The sequence below is a fragment of the Pseudopipra pipra genome, chromosome W (assembly GCF_036250125.1).
Source record: "Pseudopipra pipra isolate bDixPip1 chromosome W, bDixPip1.hap1, whole genome shotgun sequence".
NCBI classification, from domain to species: Eukaryota; Metazoa; Chordata; class Aves; order Passeriformes; family Pipridae; genus Pseudopipra; species Pseudopipra pipra.
Window position 1 is genome coordinate 41,977,030 of NC_087580.1, and position 25,783 is coordinate 42,002,812.

General features: G+C 47.7%; 2 protein-coding genes and 1 pseudogene across 2 annotated transcripts in view; 1 reads left to right on the forward strand and 2 right to left on the reverse strand.

The window, feature by feature from the left end:
* LOC135405050 (zinc finger protein 502-like) overlaps positions 1 to 25,783 on the reverse strand; it is a gene marked incomplete at its 5' end in the record, with an annotated part of 51,403 nt that overhangs the window by 5,691 nt on the left and 19,929 nt on the right. The window lies entirely within an intron of this gene.
* Positions 2,768 to 3,941, forward strand: LOC135405511 (zinc finger protein 239-like). Its single transcript, XM_064640215.1, has one exon. The coding sequence runs from the start codon at positions 3,041 to 3,043 to the stop codon at positions 3,908 to 3,910; it is 870 nt and encodes a 289-aa protein (XP_064496285.1). The 5' UTR covers positions 2,768 to 3,040; the 3' UTR covers positions 3,911 to 3,941.
* Positions 11,517 to 25,180, reverse strand: LOC135405599 (ribosomal oxygenase 2-like; annotated as a pseudogene).

Below are 25,783 nucleotides of genomic sequence, written 5' to 3' on the forward strand. Positions count from 1 at the left end.
TCCCAGTGACCTCCCACTGCCCCCCAGTATGGCCCAGTGATCCTGCAGTGAGCACCCAGTAACCCCCAGTATGGCCCAGTAACCTGCCTGTGTCCCTCTTGTGTGTCCTGGTAATCCCCCAGTAACTCTCCAGTCCCTCCCAGTCCCTCCCAGTGTCCCTTAGTAACCCCCCAGTCCCTCCCAGTGCTCCCTGGTTCCCCCCAATGTGTCCCAGTACCCTCCAGTAATCCCCCAGTGCCCCCCAAAGCCCCCCAGCTGTCCCCAGTGTGTCCCCAGATGCCCTTGGCCATGCTGTGAGTTGGGGGGGGGCGTTTTTTTGATCAGAGGGTCCAGGGGAACTCCTTGGGCGAGATGGAGAATTGGGGACATCAGGGATGCGGTTTGGGGACAGTGGGGTGAGGTTTGTGGACAGAAGAACTGGGGGTGCCAAGGGGGGAATTGGAGCCATGGAGAGGCCTTGGGGACATTAGAGACACCAGGGGGGTCTCGAGGTTTCAAGGGGCAAGCTGAGGACACCAAGAGGGTCTTGGGGACACCAGGAGGTGTCTCAGGACTCACCTGCTCTTGGTGCAGCCCCTCCTCTCTCCCCCAGGCCCCTTTAACCCCCCTAAGTGTCCCCAACCTCCATTTTTCCTTTAATCACCTCCCCCCCCCAGATCCCTTTGATGCCCCAATGCCCCCCAAACATGTTTTAACTCCCCCAAATGGACCCAAAACCCCCCAAATCCCCATCCAACCCCCTCCAGATCCCTTCAAATCTTCCCCAGTGAGTCAAGCTCTGGACAGTAGATTGTGCCCCATGGATGGGATTGCAGAGGCTCCCTCAGGTCCCCAGGATGAATCATCACTCTCTGCAAGTCCCTGCCAGGAGGTTGTAGCCAGGTGGGGCTGGGGCTGTTCTGCCAGGAAGCAGCAGTAGGACAAGAGGGCTGGGTCTTGAGCTGTGCTAGGGGAGGTTTAGGTTGGATATTAGGAAGCAATTTTTTGCTGAGAGAGTAATCAGGCCTTGGAATGGGCTGGGCAGGGAGGGGGTGGAGTCAGCGTCCCTGGAGGTGTTGAAGGTGAGAGTGGATGTGGCATCAGTGCCATGGTCTGGGAAGCACGGCGGGGTTGGATCCAGGGTTGGACTTGATGATCTCAGAGGTCTTTTCCAACCCGAGTGATTCTGTGATTCTGTGATTCCCATTCCTATGGCAGCACATTCTTGAGGCTCTATCCCCAGGGTGATAGAGATGCCTGTCCATATCTATCTCCAAGGTTAGTCTGTAAATGTGTGGTGTTAGAAAAGCAGGCTGAGTTCTGGGCTGGTTACAGAAGGAGAAGGAAGCCCAGAGGCCAGTGCAAGCAGGCAGCCCTGAGCTTGCACCTGATGTCCCCTCCCTGCAGGTTCCTGTCCTTGAGCCCAAGCCCTGAGGTGAGGCTGAGAAGTGGCTTGGAGGTGAGCCCAGAGCTGTCCCTGAGGTGAGGCTGAGAATAAGTGCAAGGCAGAGGTGCTGCTGAGGAAGGAGAGCCCCGTGGTGGGAAGAGAGGCAAAGCTGTGAATGCCCATCCCCGAGAAGGTGCTGTGTCCATCCCCTGTGTGCCAGGTGAGCTGGGGCTTTGCTGCAGAGCTGCAGGCGCTGATTTGAGCAGCTCCAAGTGCTGAGATGGTGGGCACCCAGGAACACAAACTGTGCCTGGCCACGGAGCCTGCAAGGAGGAGCAGAGACAGCGGTGTCAGTGTGTGGGGCCAGGTTGTCCCTGTGCCTTCCCCTGCAGGCCCTGTCTGTCCCTGCTGGGCCCCTGTCCATCCCCATCAGGTCCCTGCCTGTCCCCCTGGGCTGAGCTCCCCCCAGGAAGTGCCGTGGAGCTGAAGCTGCTGCCATCCCCCCCCTGCAGCCGCTGCCCCAGCCAAGGGAGCAGCAAAGGCAGGGCCAGGAGCAGAGGCAGCAGCAGGGGAGCCCTGGGGGGGCCGGGAAGGTCTTGTGTGGGTCAGGAAAGAGGCACTGGGCACAAGGCCGGGGCTGTGCTGAGCAGGCCCAGCCCTCACATCCCCCCAGCCAACGCTGGCTGCCCGGGGGGCTTGGGAGGGACCCCCAGCCCGTGTGCCCCACACTGAGCTGGCAGAGAGAGAGCCAAGGGACAGGGCCACGGGCAGGGCCACGGGTGAGGGACAGGCAGGGCCATTGCAGGGCCACGGTGAGGGCACAGCCTGTGGCAGCAGAGCTGCCCAGGGCCGGGGGCAGCCGGGGGTGTTGGGACCAGCCAGTGCTGGGGCCGAGCAGAGCACGAGGCCTCTTGCAGAGCCCTGGAGCAGCTTCCCACTTGCCAGCCCTATTCTCAGGGCAGAGACATTTCTTTGGGCCAAAGAGCCCTAAAGCACTTGGCACTGACCACACTTTACCACCATCTGTTCTCCAACTGCTCTGCTGGTTCAGAGCAGCACAGTAGGACAGTGGTGACCCCTGGTATCCTCGGGACAGCAATGTACAGAACCCAGAGAGGGGGAATGTCTGGGAACACGGCACTTGGAAGGCGAGAGTCAGAGGAGAAGGGACCCTTTGGACCCCCAACACTCCCAGCATCACAAAGTGGGACCCCCAGCATTCCAGACAGGGGAGACCCTCTGAACCCCAGAGGGGGCAGACCACAATGGGGGAACTCCTGGGAGCGTTTTTTTAGGCAGAATTTTCATATTTTGGAGTATTTTTTTCCTGAATCTCAACTTTTTGCAGTTTGAGGGGGGGCTTCATCTTGCTATTTCTGAGAGGGTTTTTTGCCCGAATCTGGGTGGTTTGGGTTTTTCTGGGCTGAATCTTGGTGTTTTGGAGGTTTTTATGGACACAGGATGCCCGATGTGTTCTAGAGATGGACTTGGGCAGGAGGAACCCCCAAGCCAACAAGCTCAGCCCTTGTTTTCCCCCCATCAGGATTTGTCCTTCCCAAAGCTTGGGCGGATGGAGGAGGAGGCTGCGAGGAAGATGCCTTGGGCCCCCCAGGCAGGTGAGGAGGAAGTCAGTGTCCCTTTGGGCAGGTGTTGTGCTGGCTCTGTCAGCCGAGCATGGCCCCGGCTGCAGGACAACCCCGCTGGCGCCGCCGTCCTGCCGGGGCCGGAGTTGGGGGGATGTCCTTGGCCTTCCCTGTGGGCCGGAGGCAAATCCCCTGCCTGTCCTTCTTGCTTCCTGCCCCAGGCCCCGAGCTGAGGACGGAGAGCCCGGAGGACAAATCCCCCCGTGAGACCCTGGTGGGAGAGGCCGTTTTGAAGGGCTCCCCGGCGCAGGAAGGCAGCGGGGAGGAAAAGGGCCGGAGATCCCCCCGCAGGAGGTTCTCCAAAGCCATCCCAGGGTGCTCTGAGGAGGAAAGAGCCAGCCTGTGCCGGGAAGGCAGCCGGAGCTTGAGGGGGAGCTCTGAGCTGGTGGTCCCTGAGCAGCCTTCCAGCAGGCAGAAGCCCTTCAGGTGTTTGGAATGTGGGAAGAGCTTCAGGAAGAGCTCCGACCTCCTCAAGCACCATCACATCCACAGTGGGGAACGGCCCTACCTGTGTGGGGAATGTGGGAAGTGTTTCAGGAACAGCTCCAACCTCCGCAGACACCAGCGCATCCACAGTGGGGAACGGCCCTACATGTGTGGGGAATGTGGGAAGAGCTTCAGTGACTTATCCACGCTCCGCAAACACCAGGTGATCCACACTGGGGTGCGGCCCTACACGTGTAGGGAATGTGGGAAGAGCTTTAGGGACAGCTCAAAGCTCCTCACCCACCAGCACATCCACACTGGGGAACGGCCCTACATATGTGGGGAATGTGGGAAGAGCTTCAGGGAGAGCTCCAGCCTGATCCGACACCAGCTTATCCATACTGGGGAACGACCCTACAAGTGCTTGGAATGTGGGAAGAGGTTTCAGACCAGCTCAGATTTCCTCGTGCACTAGCGGACGCACACGGATGAGAGGCCCTTCCGCTGCCCCCACTGCGGGAAAGGCTTCAAGCAGAACTCCCACCTCGTCACCCACCAGCGCATCCACAGCGGGAGAGGCCCTACAAGTGTGGGGAGTGTGGGAAGAGCTTCATCAAGAGCTCAACTGTGGGGAATCCTGCTTATTGAAAATGGAGGCATTGGTCCTGACCACATGTTGATGCACTCTGAGAGAGGAGAAAAACATCAAGAGAAAGCTGTCCCGTGAGAACAAGGACACTGTCCCATGAGAACAACAACTTATTTTGAACAAAGTGGCTGAGAAAAATATAAACATGAGAAGAAAACAAGAACAGATGTGCAGAGGGACTGTTAGAAAGTAGGACTGAAAGGGTCCACCTATCAGCTGTGAAAATTCTAGTTTGTGTATTTGAATTGACCTATCTATGTAATATACATATGCCTAAAGAACTGTGTTTGAAGAGCTGTAAACTGCAGCTCCGGGCTGCTGCTGCTTCCTTTTCTTTCCAATAAACTTTCTTGCTGGATATTTTGTGTCGCGGTCCGTTCCAACAGCGACATCTGGTGACTCCGACACGGTACTGCATCTGCGTGGATATCGGACGGCAGAGAAGCCGATCGGGCGGCGGGAGGTTTCCGCGGGAACGGAGCTAGGTGAAGCATTGAGAGCAACTGAGAAGTTGCCCGGCTAGCCTAGAACCAAGACACCTGGAGAGGTGAGCCACTGAGAACATGGGGACAACTCTTAAGCAAAGAGGAATCTAGTGTTGTATCTATGTGGAAGTCTATCCTGCTTAAACGGGGAAGAAGTTAAACAACTGGCTTTGCGAAAGATACTACTTTGGTGCAAGGGCCAGGGATATGAAGTGGACACTATTACTGCTTTTAGTCTCTCTGCTTGGAAAGAAATTAGTGATAAGCTCTTTACTGCTGCCTCTAAGAGAGAGAGAGTTGCTGCTTCCTTCCTTACAACTTGGCGATTGTTATATGAAACAGTAAAAGACATTAAAGCACAGACTGGTAAAGACAAGACAGAACTTTCTGATCATAAGCCTGTGAGTTAAGTGCCTTTTGCCAATATCCCTGCACACTCCCTGCGTCCCCCTCCTGCGCCTCCTCAATGCAAGTGTAGCTGGTGCTTGGAAGGCAGGTAAAGCTCTTGAGAACTTTTTTCTAGTCACTATGGGGGCAGACCATAAGTGCAAACGAAAGGCATGTGTTTATCGTCTGGAAAGTTCTGTTTTGCCTGCTGCGGTTGATGTGGAAGACATTGGGATGCTATTAGATGCCATCATACAGAGAAATCATACAAAAGAAGAGTCGAGCGGAGCCGCAGGGAGCCGATGTGGGACCAGAGGTCACAGAGTGGAACCGCGAGCAGCCAAGCAGCCCCACCAAGATGAACGTGGTGCTAGCGATTCGGCAGTACATGTCCAAGATGATCGGGGACAGCGGCTACGGTGTGGAGGTGCTGCTGATGGACCGGGAGACGACCTTATGAACGCTGTGACTGATTTCCACCTTAAGAAGCTTTCTGCTTCTTGTCTGAGCAGTGCTGCAGAGCTGTGCTGCCATGTCAGGTCTGCCTGCTCCAAGTGCCTGCAGAATGGCGCCGGCCTGGGTCCAGTACCACCGAGTCCATTTGTGCCCGGTGGGCAGTGGCGGCCGCGGCGCGGCTGTGACGGCAGCGCCCACAGCCTTGGGTGCCGGTGCGGTGGGCAGCGGCAGCAGTGGCTCCGTGCGTGATTGCGGTGCCGTGCCCGGCCCCAGCCGGTGTGCTGCCAGGGGCCGACGGGATCGCTGTGGCTGTGGCAGCCCTGACTCGGAGCGGTGCGTCCGCTCATGTGTGCCGGTGGCTCCCCGGGCAGCGGTGGGGGGGGACCTTATCCCCCGCACTGCCGACAGCCATGGTCCCAAGCGGTGGGACGGGGGAGGTTCCCCTCCCTTTCTTCGCAGCGAGTGTTTTTTCCCCTGGTACCCCTTCTCTCCCTAGAGCGGCGAGTTGATGACAGTAGCAACGGCTTCGGGGGGGTGCAGTCGGGGGAGGGGGGAAGCTGTTTGTCTTTTTTCCTCATTACACCAACCACCCCCCCCTCTGAAACGTGCCTATTTGCAGCTATTTCTCCCTCTCCTATGTTTTTGTCTTTTCTTAAGCAGACTCCGTGATTAGGTTGCTAGTTCCTTCTGTTGATTTTCTCTGAGTGAACCCGTCCTCTCCTCCCCTCCTTCATCCTCCGGCTGCGGGGGGTGGGGGAGCAGTGTTCAAGAGAAACAGGGAACGGGGGGGGGGGGCAAGATGGAAAAAGGGAAAGACAACTTAAAATTGACATTACCCCAACTTATAAATCAAATAAGATTGCAGCGTTTTTACAGCAATAGGTGTTACACATGTTACAGGCAACCCTCATTTCTCCCACAAGCTAAAGTGTTGTTGAGCGTGCTCATGACATTCTCAAACATTTTCTTCAAAAACAGAAAGGGAGACTGATGAAAGAATCCCTTGAAGCAAGATTAAAAATGAGGTAACGTACATGTTTAGCTTTTTGCATGTTGCAGAAGGTTGTTAGGAATCTCCTATAGTTCACCATTTCGCATCTTTTACATGAAATTTGGCTGTTTCCCCTGGGGGCAGGGTGCGGGTAGAAAATTTGCAGACGGAATGATGAGACGAAGGGGGTAGTCTTGCCCCCTGCAGAAGTAGTTCTATTGCCTTTATGACAGAGTATCATTGCTCTATGAGAAGGGTTGAAGATTTCCAAGATAATATCCTGTATTTTCTTGCTGTATTCGTCTTTTGCATGGAGAGTTATGCAGGATTTGCAGATTGCTGTTGGCGGCTACGCCATAAATTTCCTTTGAATTATGAAAGTAATAAGAAGTGCACAGCCGATGACTACTTGAAATGTGTGTGTGACTGTCGAGTGTCTGAGGTGGCCACCTAAGTGTGACTGGAAAAAACTGTGTGAAAGAGAAAAGCTACATGAATGTGTAACTGTGTAAACTTAAAAATACTTTCCGTTGGTGTCGAGATTTTAAGAAGATGTTAGCACTGAGGTTGAATAAGAGATTCTTACAGAAATTTGGTGTTCTATTTCAACCCTGTATGAAGATTGTGGAGGTTGAATCTCAGGTGGAGTTTTTCCACTGGTGTTGTTCCTTAGCTGTGTGAGCTGCACAGGAGACTGCTAGTTTTGGAGCAAGTAAAAACCATAAGCCAGCAAGCATTAGTGCGGACTGCAGAGTTGGCAGAGCCCAGAGCATGGTGCACAACCATGCATCAGGGTACCCGGGAACCATTCTTACAATTTGTGGAAGAGCTGCAAGATGCTGTAGAGAAACAAACTTTTGACACTCAGTTATAGAAGCTGCTAGTTACACAATTAACCAGAGATAATTCCAATACAGACTGTCAAAAAGTACTATCCTTGATGCAATGATGCAGGCTAGTGCCGGGGTGGGGTCCTTAGACCATCAAATAATTGCATTTGCATCTGCTATGGCAGTAGTGAGGGTCGTTTGAGCTTTTCTGTGTTGTCCAGGGTTTAAATCAGGAATTGTCTATGTTGCTGCCTTGCTTGTTCAGCCCGTTGCAGGGAGACCCTTGCAGACTGTCAAGGCCATCCTGCGTGCCTTTTCAAGGGCATCTGCAGTGTTGTGGATAGTGTGTCTTCAGGCCTCCTGGCTGGAGGCCAGAGCAGACCAGTTATGTTGATCAGTGTGCCAGAGCTGAAGTGTTGTTTTAAAGAGTCCTTATATATTCTCTTAAAAACCCCTCCCATGCAACAGCTGGTGGCAATATTCATTGTAAAGCATGATCTTGGAGAGGCAGCTGGTCCTTCATCCTTGGGACATGCCCTGCCCATTGCAGCTGTGTTCTCAGCAAAATAGCCTCACTACTTGTGACTACTGCTTGTTTCCTACCAGATGTATTGCTTGCATAATTTGACTAGTGGATGTTTAGGATTGTACGAAGACAACACAAGTTAAGTGCCTTGTTAATCGGTTGTTCTAATGGCACATTTGCAAGACCTTTTGTTCGTGTTACTGTAGTTTTCATACCTTATCCACCACTGATAATTTCTAAAAGAGACACAAATAGCCCACCTTATACTTTTTGTGAGTTATGTTCCCCAAGCAGAGTTTCGTGAGTGTCGAAATGAGAAATTTGGTTCTACTGATGCACCACAAGTTTTTTGATCACTGCTGATTTCTGCCCAGCATCCACACCTAACCTGTACTCTTTGTGATAATCAAAGCTTGCTGTTAATTGTCCAAACAAACAAACTTCTGTAGTCATGCCAGGGGTTTGGGTTGTGAGACCAGGAGGTACTGCTCAGAGTTTTCTGTGTGACTTAAGCAATGGCTCCTACCTAGAGAACAGCTGTTGGCCCTGCAACAGCTTGTTAAAGAGCAGCTTGATTACATTGAACCATCTCAGAATCCTTTAATTACCCCGTCTTTGTGCTGAAGAAAAAATCTGTGAAATGACGACTGTTGTATGATCTCAGACGAGTTGGTGCAGTCATGGTTACCATGTAAGCATTGGTTTATTGACCCCTTCTGTGCTGAATAACCCATTGTTATTATTAATTTGACAAGTTGTTTTTTTCACAATCCAGTTAGACCCCAGTAATAGAGAAAAATTTGCATTTTCAGTTCCATCTATTATTCGTGCAGAACCTTTCGAGCGTTATCCACAGAAAACCCTCTCCCATGGAATGAAGAGCTTTTCTATAATTTGTCAGTCATTTATGATTCCAACATTATTTTCTGTACTAATGCAATTTTCTGACTGTCTTTTGTTGTCATTATATAAATGATATTTCTGCCGACTCTAGCCACTGAGGATCAGCTGGGTGTGTTGGACACTGAAACCAGAAAGAGTCTACAATTCTTTGGCCTAGTAGTTTCTCCTGACATGGTGCAGTGAGAGGTACCCTGGAAATATTTAGGGTTCACGTACACAAAAAGCAGTCATTCCTCAACCAGTTCAATTGGGTATTAATGTTAAAACTCTTACTGACATACAGTAGCTATTAAAGTCTTTAAATTAGATTACATCGTACTTGAAATTGCCAAACACCCAACTGGCACCTCTATTTGACCTGCTCAAACATTCTGACAATTTTCAGGAACTGAGGGAACAGACTGAGAGAACTGACTAACAGAGCAGTTTGAACCATCCAACAAGTAGAGCAAGCTTTACATTCTAAATTTGTTTCACACATTGATCATTGTCAAATTGTCTAATTTTTCATTTTTGCATATCACAGAGTTCCTTTTGTCAAAAACCTGCTCCTGGATTGTTTGAGCACATAGCTCAAATCACCATTAAGACTAGAGGAAGATGCATAGAGAGTACTGGCAGAGATCCAGCTCACATTGCTGTACCTGTACAATCTCATTACTTTGAGTGGTGTCTGACAAACATATATGAAATGCTAACTGCTTTAGCTGGGTTCCACAGCCAAATTTCTTATCATTCATTAGTCCATAAGAAGGAGTGCAATGTCTGGGTCACCTTAATGAAGGCCTTGAATCAAACCACCTTTTGTGCCTTGCTTGCATGGCCCGAGCAGCCTTTTCCTACCTGTCTGGTAGGAGTTCTGTTAAATGACAGTGAGGCCAGCCTTATAGCAGCCTCAGACCCCTGACGAAGTCATTTTCTACAGTTATGCGGCAATATATAGGCAGTTGGGATTTGTTGCAAGAAAATTGCCCTCTGGTCTGTTTCTCATATGTGGAGACAAAGCCTGACCAGGAATTCCCAAAGGGATAACAGGGGAACCTTGTACCATAGGTCGTCTAGGATTGTTAACACCTTCTCACAAAGTGCCCTTTAACCACACTGGAAAAAAAAAAAAAAAGAAGAGCCCCTAGATGGTCTTACAGTCTTGAGGAAGACAGGTAAAGCTGCGGTAGTGTGGAAATAAAATTTGGATGGCAGCATCAAATTGTTCATCAAGAAAATTCTCCTCAAATTGTGGAACATCGAGCTGTAACCCTTGCTTTTCAGTTATTTCCTAATCAACCTTTGAATGTTATTGCTGACTCTGCATATGTTGTTAATTTGTTACAGTGACTTGATCAGGTGGTGTTGTATTGTCCATTTCCAGGTCTTATTTTTCAAGCATTGTTTGTATTCTAAAGAACTCCTTTGCAGAGGCTTGTTCCAGCAGGTTTGCTATGCTTCGATCCAGCGCAGCTTTATGGTTTTTCACCTCTTTTAGAGTTTTGGAAAAAACACGCTGTGCTTTGCCAAAAGCCTCCTCCAAACTGATGATCTTGTGGTCCCCGTGGGAGCTGAGGACAGAGCACATGTAAGGGGGGTACTTTTGAATTAGATGATCAATGGAGCATAGAGGCGTGAGAAAGGAATCATATTAGGATGTGAAACCAGCTAGAGTATGGTACAATGTAACTTCATGGCACAAGCGAATTGTAAGGTCCATTGTGCTTTTCAGCAAGTCAGCTTGATATCCCCTCTTATCAGAGCTGAGTTCTTCCTTGGTTTTGCTACATATTGCAAGATAGATACATCTACCCTTGAAACACAATGGTAGAGGTCATACACAGGGGTGAGAAAGATGATGATGGGAGGAAGATTATGTGGGCAGGGGTCGCTGGCCCCTTGCCCTACAGCAGGGCATGCACAGACTGTTGCCATGAGGTAATGATCAGGTGGTGTTTGGCTGCCACTCAGGCATCACCTTATACTGGGTACTGGCCCTACGTGGTGTAATGTAGAGCTGATAAAATGGGGTGTCAGGACTGCTGGGGTGAGCAATCCTCATCCTGCCATGGAGACTGTGTTGTTCTGTGGGGACGCCCGCTAAGCACGGGCACCGACCAGCTGCTGCAGATCCTGGCAGCCCTGGCCTGTCTGTGTGGGTAAGCACAGTTTATTGAGAGGAAGCAACTGAGAGAACAAACTTTTTAATATCCTTTTAGTGTTCCTTTAATTCCCCTTTTATGTTTATGGTATTTTTCCTTTAGTTTCCCTTTTTACTAACCAATATCGTGTTATCCATAATATTGTGTTAAGATCCTTTTTTGGTATCCCTTTTCACTAGTTAATACTGTATTAAATGCTGTTTGTAGTATTTGTTTTAATGCCACCCGATAAGGTAGTTATTTTGTATCCTTTTTAGTTTTTAATTCCTCTTGCTAAGTTTATTACTATTATTATTATTCTCACTGTAATAAAAGATATTTTGTGTGTTTGAATATTTCTGCCACTTGTCTTTATTCCGGACATGTATCCAAATGAACTGTTACACACACAGCTTCTACTGAGAAGCTTCTGTCCTGTCAGGGCAGTCAAACTGAACAAACGTGTTTTCTTGCTGAAAAAAAACAAGTTACTGTTCCATGCCCAAGGTTCTGGATCCTGCCCCATGTATAACTTTAGCAGCTCTCCAGATGGAAGGGGATACCACAGCATTGGTGTTACTAGGAGTGACTTTGTGCATCCCCAGACATGGAGCTGTAGCTCACTAGACAGTGAGCAGCTTACCTGTTTTTCCCCATGCCCAGTTTCCTAAAACTGAGGAAAGAAAAGCAAGTATTTGTTTAGACAGCACCACAAACCAGAGGCTGGATGGATAAAAAAGTAATTTAATAAGCCTCGCTCTCAGGAGATGCTTAATAGACAGAAACACTCCTTTAGAGGAGCAGCTAATTCACAGAAGCATCAAAGAACTTCAATCAGACATTCACTCCACAGGGACAAGGCAAGGTTTTCCTTCTCTTCATCTGAGGTGAGGTTGAGCTCTTTAACATGAACAGTGCTGCTACTCCAAATCTGCTTCAGTGCTTCCAAGTATGACAAAGGAAAGCGCAGCCCATGAGTCTGCTGGGGAAGAAGAAACAGAAAAAAAATCCTTCAGCTGAGAGCAGTGTCCTTATTGCACAGCAGTGTGTGAGGCTGTGGGTAGGGAGCAGCAGGAATGTGCTCCCTTTCCACATGGCACTGAGAGCATTCTCCAGAAGACTCGGTTTTATCCAGGCCTGTTTTATCTTCGTAGGGAAAATGCTGAACTCTATTCCGTGTTCTAGCACGCTTTTTGAGGTGGGGATGTTTACAGCATGTGGCTTTCTCCTGTGGTTTACACATGGAAGAATTAAATAGCCTTAAACTTACACTCTTGCCTAGCCCTACCCATGATTTTTGGAAGCTCACAGAAGTTTATTTCTAGCTGCCACACGCAGTCTTTGGATATAGTTTGACACAACCACAGAGGAGCTCCATTCCCAGGCCTGGAGTCTTCAAGGGCAAGAAGGAATATTCTGGGTTCTGCACATGTTGTTCAGGTGCCAGTGTACAACCTCAGCTCTGGAGGACCAGTGAGATTGACTTCCAAAGAAAAATAAGTGCCAGGCAAAAAGCCTTGCTGTAATTACCGAGACAAGGACAGACTGTGCCCTCTTTTGCCATTCGAGTGTTTCGGATCACAGAGCTAAGACACAGCATCTCACTGCCAAAAAAGCAGAAATAAAGGTTCCAAAGCTCAAAGCCATGCTCAGGAAGCATTTATGACCCAGCAAAAGCACACTGTACCTGCGAGCAGGAACAGAGACGACCTGAAAAGTCCATTTCAGAACAAGGTAGGTCTTTACTCACAGTGCTGACCCACCCTACCCTAAAATGAACACCCCTGCAGTGTGTTCCATTGGATACAGATTCTAACATGGGTTTAGCATGGCAGTGATCCCTAGGGAATATCTGCTGGCCTATCCAGTAGCCTCAGTAGAGGATGTGCTAAGGACACACCAGTAAGAGCTGCTTTTAGTTGCTCCAGTAGCTTTGCTCACTGGGCCATAAGGCATGCACCAGAAATCCTGTTAACATCTCGAGTGTTTAATTAAGCATGAGATCAGATTGCTCAGTTCCACTGTTAAACTGCCTCTGTGGTGCAGCCTCAGCTCATCTGGGCACTGCAGGGCTGGGCAGAAAGGTTCTGGGTGCTGAGGATCACGGCAGAACCCAGGCCCTGCTGCCATTTTGGGCAAGCTCATCTCAGGCAGCAAAACCCACCATGGAAAGATAATTTTTGGTGTGTCTGCAGGAACAAACCTGGGCCGTGCCATCCTCACTGGCAGTGTCATCTGTCCCCATCATGGGAGTGTCTGTCCTGTTCCTTAAGGAATGATACACATAAACCATCTCCCTGCGAATTTCATCCTAAAAGACAGCAGGGAGGAAACAGTTACATGTGATCCACAGCCTCAGACTCATCTCACTGCACTTGCCAATGCTCCTTAATTCTGGAGTCACTCTTACAACAAAGCATGCAAGTCACCCTCCCAAATGAATTTTCCAACAGCCACCTCTGACAGCAATAAGGGACTCTCCAAAACACCTCTGAAAATTTATTTACAATCATCTTCTGCCTTAAAACTGCCCCTGCTAGAGTCCCAGGAGTGATGCTGTACAGAAAACAGGCCATTTAAGGGAAAGTAGTAATGAACAGGTGTGCCTCAACACATTTCCAGTCTGATACTGATCTGTTTCTTAAAAATCACATGCCCATCATCAGTCCTTGGTCAGAGCTGTGCAAAGCAATTCAGAGCTCTCTGGGCAGGTTGCACATGGAATTTGTGGACACAAGTCTTCCATGTGTCCTGTCATCCTGGGTTGATCTGTGTGACATCAGAAGGCAAGGTGGCCCAAAAATTGGGGGGAAAAAGTCTCCAAAACCTACACAGTCTCAATATGGACACAAGCAAGATGGAGGAAAAAACCAGAAAGTTATGGTGTGTTTTTCTTGGGAAACATTCAATTCATCCAAACAAACCCCAAACTGTACAAGATAATCTTTGCTGTGTGTCCCGCCCCCTTTTTTTTTTTTTAAAGTGAGATAAAAAGCACTTCTACAATTTCATACTAAAAAACCTTCATGGATAAGAAGCAGTATAAACACAGCATAATGCAAGATGCATGTATCAATGTTGTGGAACAACTCAGTAGTGCCCCTGGCACCTGCTTGGATACAGAGATAACCCAGAAGTGAAGACTAAATGCAGCCACAGCAGCAGCTGCAACCAGCAGAATTCCCTCTCTTGAGAAAAACCTATTTTTATAAATTATTCCTGTTCTTAAATACAAAGAATAGAAAAAAACCCCTAGTATCAAGACCTGTAGAGGCCATTTAGCTGCTGTAATGATCTATCCCATCAAACCTGAGACAAAAGCCATGTACCTCCCCTACAGAATCATAGGCTGAATTTAGTTTTGAAGCCCCCCCTCCAGAAGGTTGGAATGTGCCATATCACTCAACAAACAACCCCACAGTATCCTAACAAACCCTAATGGGATGCAGGATCCAGCTCAGTGTAACTGCATGACCCTTACAGACCTTTTGCACAGGAGAGCAACAACTCACATGCCTCACATGCACTCCCCAGTCCACCCCAAATGTACAGAGGTGGCTTCACTGTACCCACAGCATTCTCTTGATCTGGTTCCATGGAGATGAGAGTGTGATCTCTGAACTGCAGTCTGATTTTGCTGTCTATTTTTGGCAATTTCCCACCTAAGAAAAATAAATCCTCCTTAGAAAGGAAGAAAACCAGACAAACGGTTAAACTGAGCTCTCCCCACTCTCTCAAGGCTGGACTGTTTGTTAAGCTGTGTTTCAACACCCACATGTCCTCAAACTGGTTGTGGAGGGGGCAAGGAGAAAGAGATTTTTTAATTCTCTCACCTTTCCTGTCTGCAAATAACTATAATAAATAGCAAGCTAGAGCCCAGGGAAAACTGCTACCGGTTAAATGCTCTCGGGATACAGTTTATCACAGCTGCCAGTTCCAGTCTAGGATAATCTTTATTCCACTCCAAGGGAGTGTCATCTCTCCCACTAGACACGGGGAGCAAACACACACGTGGGGCCTCACGGCACATGAAGCTGATGCTGGACTGGGATCTTTGTCTACCATAAAATACTAAAAGTCCCAAGAGGAGCAGAGTTAGCAACAGCTCTACCATGGCATCAGCCAGTTTTAGTAACTTCAAAACCCACCTGGAGTCAAGGAATCGGAGTCACACCCCAAGCAAGGCGGCAGCCGGTGCATAATGAAGTCCTTCTTCCTGTCAGATGACCTCAGTCCCTGGGGTGGTCCAGGTGGTCTGCAAGCCTCCTCAAAAGGCTGCTCAGCTTTTTGGTGGAGTCAGCTGCATTCACCTGCTAAATGTCCACACGTGAATTCAAGCTGCACAGATCAGGCCTAAGCCAGTACAGAAATGCTGTAAAACTCTGGACACTCCTCTTTTATCTTTGCAAGGTTAACACTTAGTCCCAAAACAACCACCTTGGTTTGTTTTACACATTCCCCATGAAAGCTCACTTTCCCTTGCTCTGGGGCTACTGCAATGCTAAAGGACAAGCAAATGCAGTTGAAGAGACACTCGTTCCTCCTGGAGCTGATCAGCACGACAGGATCACCATAAAGAGGTCACACAACAATTTACATATCCACTAACTTTTAAAGACTGAAAAGCTTGGCCTCAGAGGAATTATGCCTGTCTGACAGATCCCAAGCAAATAGCATTACTTTTAGAAGGAAACAAGCCATACAAGGACACTGTGATAGGAAAGAAAAGCAGTGTAATGAATTAGGCAATGCTTGAGATGGAGCCAACCTCAGAAGAGTCATCCTGAAGACTTCAAAAGAAGTGGCTAGGCTGCTAGACAAGGCAGTGCCATTGCACTGAGCCTTCAGAGCAGATCAAGTGCTGAAGTTCCACCAGGGTTCACCATTATTCCCTCAGTCCCACCTACCTACCATCAGCAGTTGCCTCGGGATGCTCGTCCGCAGCGCCACGTCATCTTTTGCTGTGTCAAACACCAGGCCAGGAATTGCATCCAGTAAGAAATCTCCCCAAGAGCTGATGGACAGGAAGAAACAACAAAAAAAAAAGTTCCTGAAATAGCTGCACTGAAATAAAACAGACATCACAACTGGTGTCATGGGCTGGAAACCCCGAGAATTCCAAATCTGCTTAGTGCCTTTGGCCCCTCCGTTACTGCTCTGTAGCCTCAGGCAAAGGCTTGTGCACATGTGTGTCCTCACCACCCTCAGGTCAGTGGCACTTCTACAGAGGGAAGGAACTGGCTTGAGAAGGGTCCAGTTTCTTCTGCTTCCAGGTGCTTGCCATTTATCAGTGACTGCAGCTGAAGGGATTGATGAATTCCTCCTGGGGTCTTTATCATCCAGCCACAGGCACATACCACTCCATGTGCTTTTGAGACATTTCTATTGAAGGAGGAAACGTACCCAGGGTTATCAAATCCAACAGGGCATCAGTTTTCAGCTTGACTAGAAACTTAATTACGACCCCAAAACCAAGATGCCTGCAGGGATTTTAATGACACCTGACAGGCAGTTTGTAGGTGTCTTGTTTGCATTAAATCCCCATTCTTAGCCTACATACTTAACCAAAAACATTGGCTTTGATCCCTGTGCTTCTGTTCCCCACTTGTAACAATAAACCAGAGGAGGAGAGGGAGGATCCTACTCCTGCCTGCACCTTCTGTGCCCAGCTTGAGTCGACCTGGGCAGGAAGAGGCTCACGCCAAAGTGCTGCCCTGTCCATGGGGGACCTTCTTCCCTTCCACATCCTGAGGCTGATTTAATGGACAAACATCCAGGGCTGCCAGCAGAACTCCCACCCACCCAGGGCAGGCAGCAGGGCAGGGCCTGTCCTCCAACATACACTTCACCCTCTGCTCTTGTTCTCCCTCAGCACTCCTGGCTGTCAGCTCTGATCTCTAGACACTACTTTAGTTTAGGAAAAAGTGCCACTTTTTGTAGTCTCAATATTTTTTTATCATCTCCACTCAAGTGTTCCACTGTCTGCTGCACAGTGGGAGGGAAGAACTCTGGCCAGTGAAAGGAATTAGACATCTACTCCTCACTACTTCCCTTCTTTTGCCCCCATAGTCTCCATCTGCCAGCAACTGTCTTCAGCTACTCACTGCTTTTCCAAACTGCCCTGCTTATCCCACATGTGCACACTTCTCTCCTGCTGGGATCTGGCCCAGACAAACCTGAAAATACCTGGAAGTGCCACCTCCACCAGCACTTCCTCCACAGCTGCTTTCAAGGATTTCTCTTCAATTTGCCAAGGAAATGTTTCCAGATCATACTTCCATCTACAAGTCAGAACACCAGCCTGCACCAGGACTCCTGCTTGTTTTCCCTGCACTTGCTGACAGGAGGTGCAGAGGCAGGATGTCAGCACTTCATTACCAACAGCCTTAACAGGGGATGACTCCACTTTTTAACCTTGGAAGAAGAGCAGCTTTTCCTTTTCCTCTCCTGTTTTTTGGGGTTAGTTTTTTTTTACCTTCTGAAGAAAAGAACACATGTGTAAATTGAAATAATCTGAACCCAACTTTTAAGAAGACTGACACCTTTGAGCAGCTTCCTCTTAACCCTCTCTCCATGTTGCAGGAGTGGCCAGATGAAGAGTTACCAGCCCATCCTGGCTTCCAGAATGGCACAGCTGGTGGTCAGAGATTCATCTCACAGTTATCTAGAATATGCCCAAACTTGTTCTGCCCTTCCTAATTCCTAACTCAGACCAATGGCTCCAAACCCAGCATCTGGGAGGCTGATTAGGTTGGCAAGAACATTTCCCTGTGTGATAACAGTGTGGGCACAAGGACTGGGAGTGTGTCATAAGAAATCTGACTTGCATACATGGGGTAGGAGATAAAAAAACCCACAGATAAGCAGAAAATGTTTGCAAGGAAGAATTGGCAGCAAATCTGTCAGAAGATTAGTGCAGGTGACTATCAAATACAGGAGAAAACGTGATGAAAGGAGTAACTCATGACTCTTTATCTGAGCTATGAAATGAACAGTAACTTCAGCCACTGATGAGAGATTTTTTTAAATACAGAAGTGAGTTTGCAGTTGTAGCATTTTCCACATTAAAGCCTACAGCTGGTAAATAATAAAATAAGCAATTAAAAAGCAATCAAGCTTGCTGCATGAAAACCTCTCAAACAGGCTGCTTCAAACAACAACAGTCTTCTTGCTCCCCTCCTTCCCCCAAGCCCCAAAACTTCACCACATCTCAGGTCTGTACTACTCACACACATCACTTGGCAGAGTAAAGCCACACAAAACAAAAGATAAAGAATAATTACTTGTTTTGGTAGGTACTGATGGTCACGTGTGTTGAATGGGAGGTCCCAAGAGGAGTGTCAGCTTGGTGGATGGTCCCTCTTGGAAATACAGTAAGTCACCTGGCTGCAAGAAAATTGATATATTTAGGGCACCAGGTCAAACCTTACTGCAGTCAGAGAAAATACTCTCTGAGCAGACAGTCTGACAATATATACCCTTTAGAATCACAAAATGGAGCAGTCCTGCAAGGTACACTTTAATAACATAAAGAACACTAAGCCAGAAGTTCAGAACCTTAAACTTTCCAACCTGCTGTCAATATTTACTGAAAACGTGAAACAAGCTTTTTAACATCACAGAACACACAGACTCCCACTGAGCTGCAGGAAGAGGACAAAGAAGCAGCTGAGATGGACCTGCTGGCAACACAGTGGGCTGGCAGAGGAGCAATGAAATGGGGATTTGGTCAGATCACATCAAAAGAAAAGGCTAGTATTCCACGAGAAAAGCCAAATATTCTGTAAAAATGGTAATCTGTTACAATACTGTTGTCTGAGATTTTCAGTTAAAGCACTTAAAAAACAGGTATGACCTTCCTCCTCCTCCTCCCTATCTTTCTTCTCACCTATGTAAATTAAAACTCCACACTGAAAAAAAACTAGATAAGGAAAGTCAAGGCAAGAAAGGTGTAAAGCACATAAAATTGCCTCCAAGAAGGAAATAAAAGTTTACTTATGGCTTGTCCTGTAAACACCTATAGAGTTGGACAGCACAGTCAAAGAAAACTGCCTTCCTTACCAGAGTGGGGACTACACCAACCAAGAGTATTCTGAATTCTCTTCATTTGAAAGATGGAGAAAGGAAATATTCTAGAAAGATGTTTAGGGAGGAAATAGAGTCAAACAACAGCATCCCTCTCAGAGGCAGCCACAAAGAGACAACCAAACTTTGACACCAGCCACCCAGAAGAAATGGGTCACAGGAAGTGAACAACAGCAAACAGAAGGAAAATAAATTAAAAACTTGGATAACTTTTAAGCCCATCATTATTCTATAAAAATGAAAGGCACTGAAGTCTGGTCCAAAATATTCCAGAAATGAAAAAGGGAACTGTAATTTACTAGACTTTGCATTACCCAGTACACGATGACGATTGAATATTCCCCTCTGTCAAACAACACAGCTCGTGATGTCAGCATCCCATCCAATGGGTCACACTATTCCTAAAACACCTACACCATCCAACATGTCACACTATTCCTAAAACACCTACACCCAAATGCAGCTCTGGACACTGAGAAGAGCAGAGAGAGGCTCCAGAACAGGCCAAAAGGCAGAGAAACTCCTGAGGATTCCAACATGGAGCAGCACCACCAGCTGGACAAGTAACACTTCAAAAGCAGGTCAAACAGAACAGGACAAGCACCAGATTCCCTGCTGACACTCAGTAATCTTCATGAAATGATCCTTTTATTCCAAAAATCAACCACCAACCAAACACTTGAATTTCAGGTTTGGAAAAAGGAAGAGCAATTAATACAGCAAGTTTATATGGGGTTTGGTTCATGCTTCTCTTTATCAGCCAAGGAAAAATATTTAAATCTCATTCACCAGAACAGTGACAATGTTCAGTGCAGCAGTAAGTCTCAGTGCACAGAAGGATTAGCCTGAGGGATTACAGGCAGCATGTAAAAGCATAAAAATGTTTTATAACCATACACAAACCCAGTGTTTTTTCTGCACACAACTCCACAAACATGACCTAGGAGTCAGGGTGCCCAACCTGGAGAGTACTAGTCAATTTACAGAAATAACTGGGGGTTTTGGCCCATTATTTAAATACTAGAAGCAAAGGATACCTTTAAAAAAGGATACAGACAACTATCACCCAAATTTCTCGTGCTCGCAGTGTGCAAACCCTCCCCTCAGTTTCACAGCCACAATCACTGCCTTCAAGAAATGGACCACTTTTAACTTTTCTGGCAATCACAGCCCAGACCACCTAAGGCAATGAAATTCTCATACCTTTAATATGAACTCATGTGTGGGATTCCCAATCCTATCTTCTGATTCCACATCATATTCCCGAGCTAAAGGCACCGGTGGTTTATAGAGCCGCCAGTGTTTCTCGCCTTCCAGATGAAGGATAAACACCTGCAAAAGACCATAAATCCAAATCCATAAGGAAGTAATTCCTTTCACATTAATTTTTAGATAGCTACAATTCAGAGAAATTTAAATTTGAACTAATTTTTTTTGTCTCTATTTAGAGACAACAGACAGAGGAGTTGTGAAGTGGGATCTGTTTTATCCTAAGGCAGGCATTTGGAAATCCCTGTTTCTCTCCAGTCACTTAAGTAAGTGCTAGAGAACTAACCCAAAAGGAACATCTGCCACACAAATATCCAAAATTTCAGGTGAAAGAGGCTTATCCACAACAGAGCATCAGAAACCTCTATAGGGTGCCCAATGGGGGTAGATGGCATGAGTTAGAAATGCTGGATGTGAGGCTGCTGAATAAGAAGCATAAGGAAAAGGAAACTCCAGGTGTATTGAATGGAAATGGAAATATTAAAAAGCAAAATATACCTATAAGGATTGGATTTTTTGATTTGGTTTAAGTGGGACAGTCCAATTTTTTCTTTATAACGCAGTGTATATTTGTATGTTTCTTTTAGAAGCTGATTTAAAATGCATTTGGACCACAGGAATTCATCATATCAGTAACTTCTTAAAAACAGCAGGACCAACAAGCACAACCAGTCTGCTGTTACAGTCCAGCTGAAGAAAGAGCAAGTGCTTAGTAAAGGAAAGAGGACTTGTAAATTCTTGGGGCCTGAATGAAGTGAAAATGACAAAACAGGTGCTAGAAAGCTTCTGCAGCTCTGAAAACAAACTTCTCTTTTTATCTAATGGAAATACCAGGTCTGGAAAAACCAGTATACATGATATTATGATTAGATATTACTATTAGTAAATTTTCAGCAAAAATATGTAAGAAAAACGACTACAAGGAAACACAAATTAAAAAAAACATTTTCCTATAATGTTTAGTGGGGGGGAGGGTTAGAAGCACACACACAACAGCAAACACTGCCATCAGCAAAAGCCCATGCACAGTTTCACAGGCAAGGTTGTGCTGTCCTACCTCAACATCATCATAGTGAGGAGGAAGGCCCTGGGATCCCTGGGCAGTGATGTAAACATTGGACCCCACCAGAGACCCAAAGTAGCACTCCAGCTTCTCCTGAATCTTCCACAGCTCCTCCTGTAAAAAGAAAAAAAGATGCTGTTACTTGCTGAAGAGCTCAGCCAAGCCCAGCCCACATCCTCCCCATGGCTTGGGAAGAATGATCACATCAGGGACACAGAGGCTGGGAAGGAAGGTGCTCTGTACCAGTGTTTCTCCTGAAGGAGAGCACTGGAGATGCAAAGGGGATCTGCCATGAGAGTCATTGCTAAGCCAAAAAGTCTGGTGCCCCAACCTGTTTGTTCTCTTCCCTGTGCCATCTTTAGGCTGCACAACCAGACAGACAAGGCTGAACAGAGGAAAATAAATCCCACAAACAGCAAAACACCATAGGACAATAAGCACATGCAGGACCTGCATTCTCTCACCAGAGAGAACATACAAAGGTTAGAGACCTTTCACCAGTTACTCCAATCATTTGGGAATATTCAAACCCAAACTTGACTCATCCACACCCCACATGTGACAGACAAGGCACCGAAGGGAAACAGCAGAACGTGCCAAGTACCAGATCCACACAAGTGCAGCTTGGCCATTAAAGCTGACATCAGCCAGGAACACTATACCTGGGACTCAGCTTGTATTTGGGATCTTATTTGGGTCCACCTCACAATTCAATTGTGTTGACACCTTCAAGACTACCTGAATCAAAGCACCTCCAAGAATCCAAGTCCTTTACACAACTGTGCAGCACCACTGCCTCGTTCTCAAACTCAAGGACTGAGAACACTCAGCTAAAATGGGCTGGTACCTTTCCATGGTGCAATTCACTGGCAAGAACACTGGAAATATTTCACATGGTTTCACACCTTACCCTCCATTAAAGGGAAGTGGCTCAAAAGCCACAAAGTTTGCACAAGGAAACAGTGGGGCAGAAGGGATAATTTAAGCACAGATGCCTAATCATCAATTTTGTGCATTTGGTTTTGTTTCCAAACTTTTATGTGACAGAGCAAAATTTTAAAAAGAATATATTATTATACATATTATAGCATGAATCAGATTTTGTTCTTACTGCAGAGCAGTGAAACATGATGGACAGTGCAAAAGTATAAACCGTGTTTTAATACAGCTCATGTAAAGATTTCAGCAGGTCATCAATGTCAACCACTTCCCCTGGGCACAGAGATGAAGCCATGTCTAGTGCAACTCAAGCAAAACACACCACATTATTAAGCCAGCATCAATTATATCCAGTGAAACAATCCCACCTTAAATCTCTGAGGCTGATGAAACTGTATTGTTGCCTTTTTCTGGTCAAAGTCCTTCTTCAGCTGCATGTAATTCACTTTGCCTTCTTTATTTAAAACCTTCTTCTTTCCATTCACACACCTGCAGATATTCACATCTCGCCCATAGTACAGGCCCTGGCTGCACAGCTCCTTCAAGTCTGACAGCTGGAACAGGGACAGGCAGTAAGCAGCCACCAGGGGATCATTGCTCTGGACGAGCAGTGGCTTTTGCTCCCAGTACTCCTTGAAAAACACCTCTTCTTTGATGGGGGAGATCAAGCTCCCGAAGAGGCTGTCTGGGTTCTCAAAACTCAGGACTGAGGGAGAACAAGCTGCTTCCAGCTTTGCTCGTTTACACTGTGCCTGTGTTTCTTTTCCCATTTCAGCATGCTTCCCTCCTTTCTTGGGCATGGTTCCTGTTCAAGAGGAGAGAGGACCAAAACAATCAACCAGCAACACAACCTCAAGAGCTCACGGGCCCAGAGCAACAACTCTTACCCTACCCAGTGGGATATCAGAGTATCCCGGGAACAGCTCTGGTTTCAGAGCCTCACTATTTGTTCCAAAGCATTAACAGTTTACAGAAGACAGGGAACATTGTTAGGCCTTCCTGTTGATGCTCTGTAATTACTACATTTACAAGTTTAAAACTTGTAAAATTGACCAGTTTAAGAACTAAAAGGCCAAGATTCTGCTTTCAGTCCTGTCGAGCTGTCAAACTTTGTTTATGTAGAACAAAAAGAATTCTTTCATACAAGCACAGACATTTCATTTTGAAGCTGGAAGTCATTTACTTTGTTTTTCCCAGGCAGATCGTATGATTGTGTACCATTATGCAAAAATAAAGAAGTTGATCTACAAATGGTTTGGCTGCCAAATTCTCAGGAAAGTTAAGGGGGAAATCAAGTAACGGTAGGTAACTGTGCAAGTCTGGAAAGCCAACACCTGAGAAGTTTGAACGTGCTGATGCCATAATTTCTAAGTAAAAATGACAGCTCTACTCCCTACACCCATTTGATAGGAAATGCTATCAATTTGTTGAGATACTTTTATTTACACAGATCCCGTATTTTGAAACTTAAACTCCAGTTCTGGTATTTACATGCAGCACTAAGTTCTTCTGTGCAGCAGGACACCCTTGCTGGCCCACTAACTCCTGGGCAGTGTTTCATCAGCAGTTCCTGCACAGCCTGTCCCTCAACAGTAACCGAGGGTCACCTCAGCCCTGCAGGAGGGAATTCACATCACCTCCTTCCTGAGAGAATGAACATTCCCAACTGCAGCATGAGGCAAGGGAACGTGTAAAAAATTAAAGACTGAAAATCAGTCCCTGACTGACAGCAAGATCTGAAGATGCTGCTGAAGGCACCAAGATCTAAAGCTGACATCCCCAAATGACAGCAACACAAATGCAACCAAGCCTGGATTAATAGTTTTGAATTCCAGACCTAAATCCATTGTACCAACCTCTCAGCTCATTCACACTCATTTAAAGAAGTTACATTCAGATATTTACTATTCATAGAACGCAGCTTCATTTACAACACGGGCTGTTCTGTAGCGTTCTGCTGGTTATTACAGCTGTTCCAAGCCCCCTGCCATGGGCAGGGATACCTTCCACAAGATCTAGTTGCTCAAAACCCCATCCAACAGGATCCAACCAGGCCTTGAGCACTGCCAGGTATGGGGCATCCACAGCTTCTCGGGGCAACCTGAGCCAATGCCTCACCACCCTCCAGCAGAAAAAAATTCTCCCTTACATTTAGTCTAAACCTAAACCGTTCAGCTTAAACCCATTGCCCCTTGTCCTGCAGCTACAGGCCCTCATAAAAAGTCCCTCTCCATCTTTCTTGCACCACTTAAGTCCTGACAGGCTGCAAGGAGGTCTCCACAGAGACTTCTCCAGATTGAGCCATCCCAACTCTCCCAGCCTGTCTCCGCAGCTGCTCCATCCCTCTCATCATCTTCCTGGCCTTCCCTGCACTTGATCCAACAGGTCTGTGCCCTTCTCACGCTGGGAGCTCCAGAGCTGGATGCAGCGCTCCAGGTGGAGAATCACCAGAGCGCGGCAGAGGGGCAGAACCCCCTCCCTCACCCACGGCCCGCTGAATGGGATGCAGGATACGCCCGGATTTCTGGGCTGGGAGATCAGCGCCAGCTCAGCCCCAACTTTCCATCCACCAGCACCCCCAATTCCTTCCGGGCCGGGCTGGAGGACAAACCCCAGCGCAGAACCCCACACGGGAGCAGCTGCTCCCCGCCACGGCTGTTCCCTCCCACACCACGGCAGCTCCCTGGGAAGCGGCGGGAATACCGCCGGGCACAGCGGGAATAGCGCCGGGCACAGCGGGAATACCGCCGGGCACAGCGGGAATACCGCCGGGAACAGCGGGAATAGCGCCGGGCACAGCGGGAATAGCGCCGGGCACAGCGGGAATACCGCCGGGCACAGCGGCTCCGAGGACACGCGGTGTCCCCGCTCCCCCCTCCCGGCTCCCGCCGCCTCCATCCAGCCCCTTCCCGTCCCGCGGCCCCGCACTCACCCGGGCAGGAGGGAGGATCGCGTGGGATCGGGGCGGGCCGGGATGGATCGGGGCGGGCGAGGGGAGGCGAGGCCAGGCAGGATGTGCCGGCTGGAAGCGGGAGGCGGTCCTGCCGCGCTGGGAGTCACGGGAGGAGCCGCTTCCGGGCGGCCAGTAGGAAATCCGGCGGCATTCCAGTGTCATTCCAGTGGGTATTCCAGTAGGAACGCAGCAGCACTAAGGTTAATCAATCTGCTTCATACAACGGTGCCTGGGCTTCAGCTGCGTTATTTATTTTTTTTTCCTGGACCAAAAATCTTCTTCTAGAGTCTCCGTGAGTCTCCCTCAAAGAAAACTTTGGAATCCTCACCGAGCACGTGAAAACTTCCAGAAATATTTTTAGATGCCTGTTAATGGTTTGGTTTACGTTGGCTAATGATGTCAGAAACAAAAGGAAATGTTAGGTAGGCTTTGCTGAAGCTTTGTTCTTGTGTATTGGCTTGAAGGATACGAAGCAGAACTAGCAGAAATAAAAAAGGTGGATTTTGGAAACCTCAGCAGCCTTACAGTGCACGGCTGATGTTGGTACAAAGTTACACTGCCATAAGTGTAACTAGAAGGACCTTTCAATGGCAGGTAAGAGAGGGGACTGTGTCCTGTCAACAACTTAAGGAGGGAGAATAACAGAGCCTTGCACATCTCCAACACCAGTTCAAATCCTTCCCTTT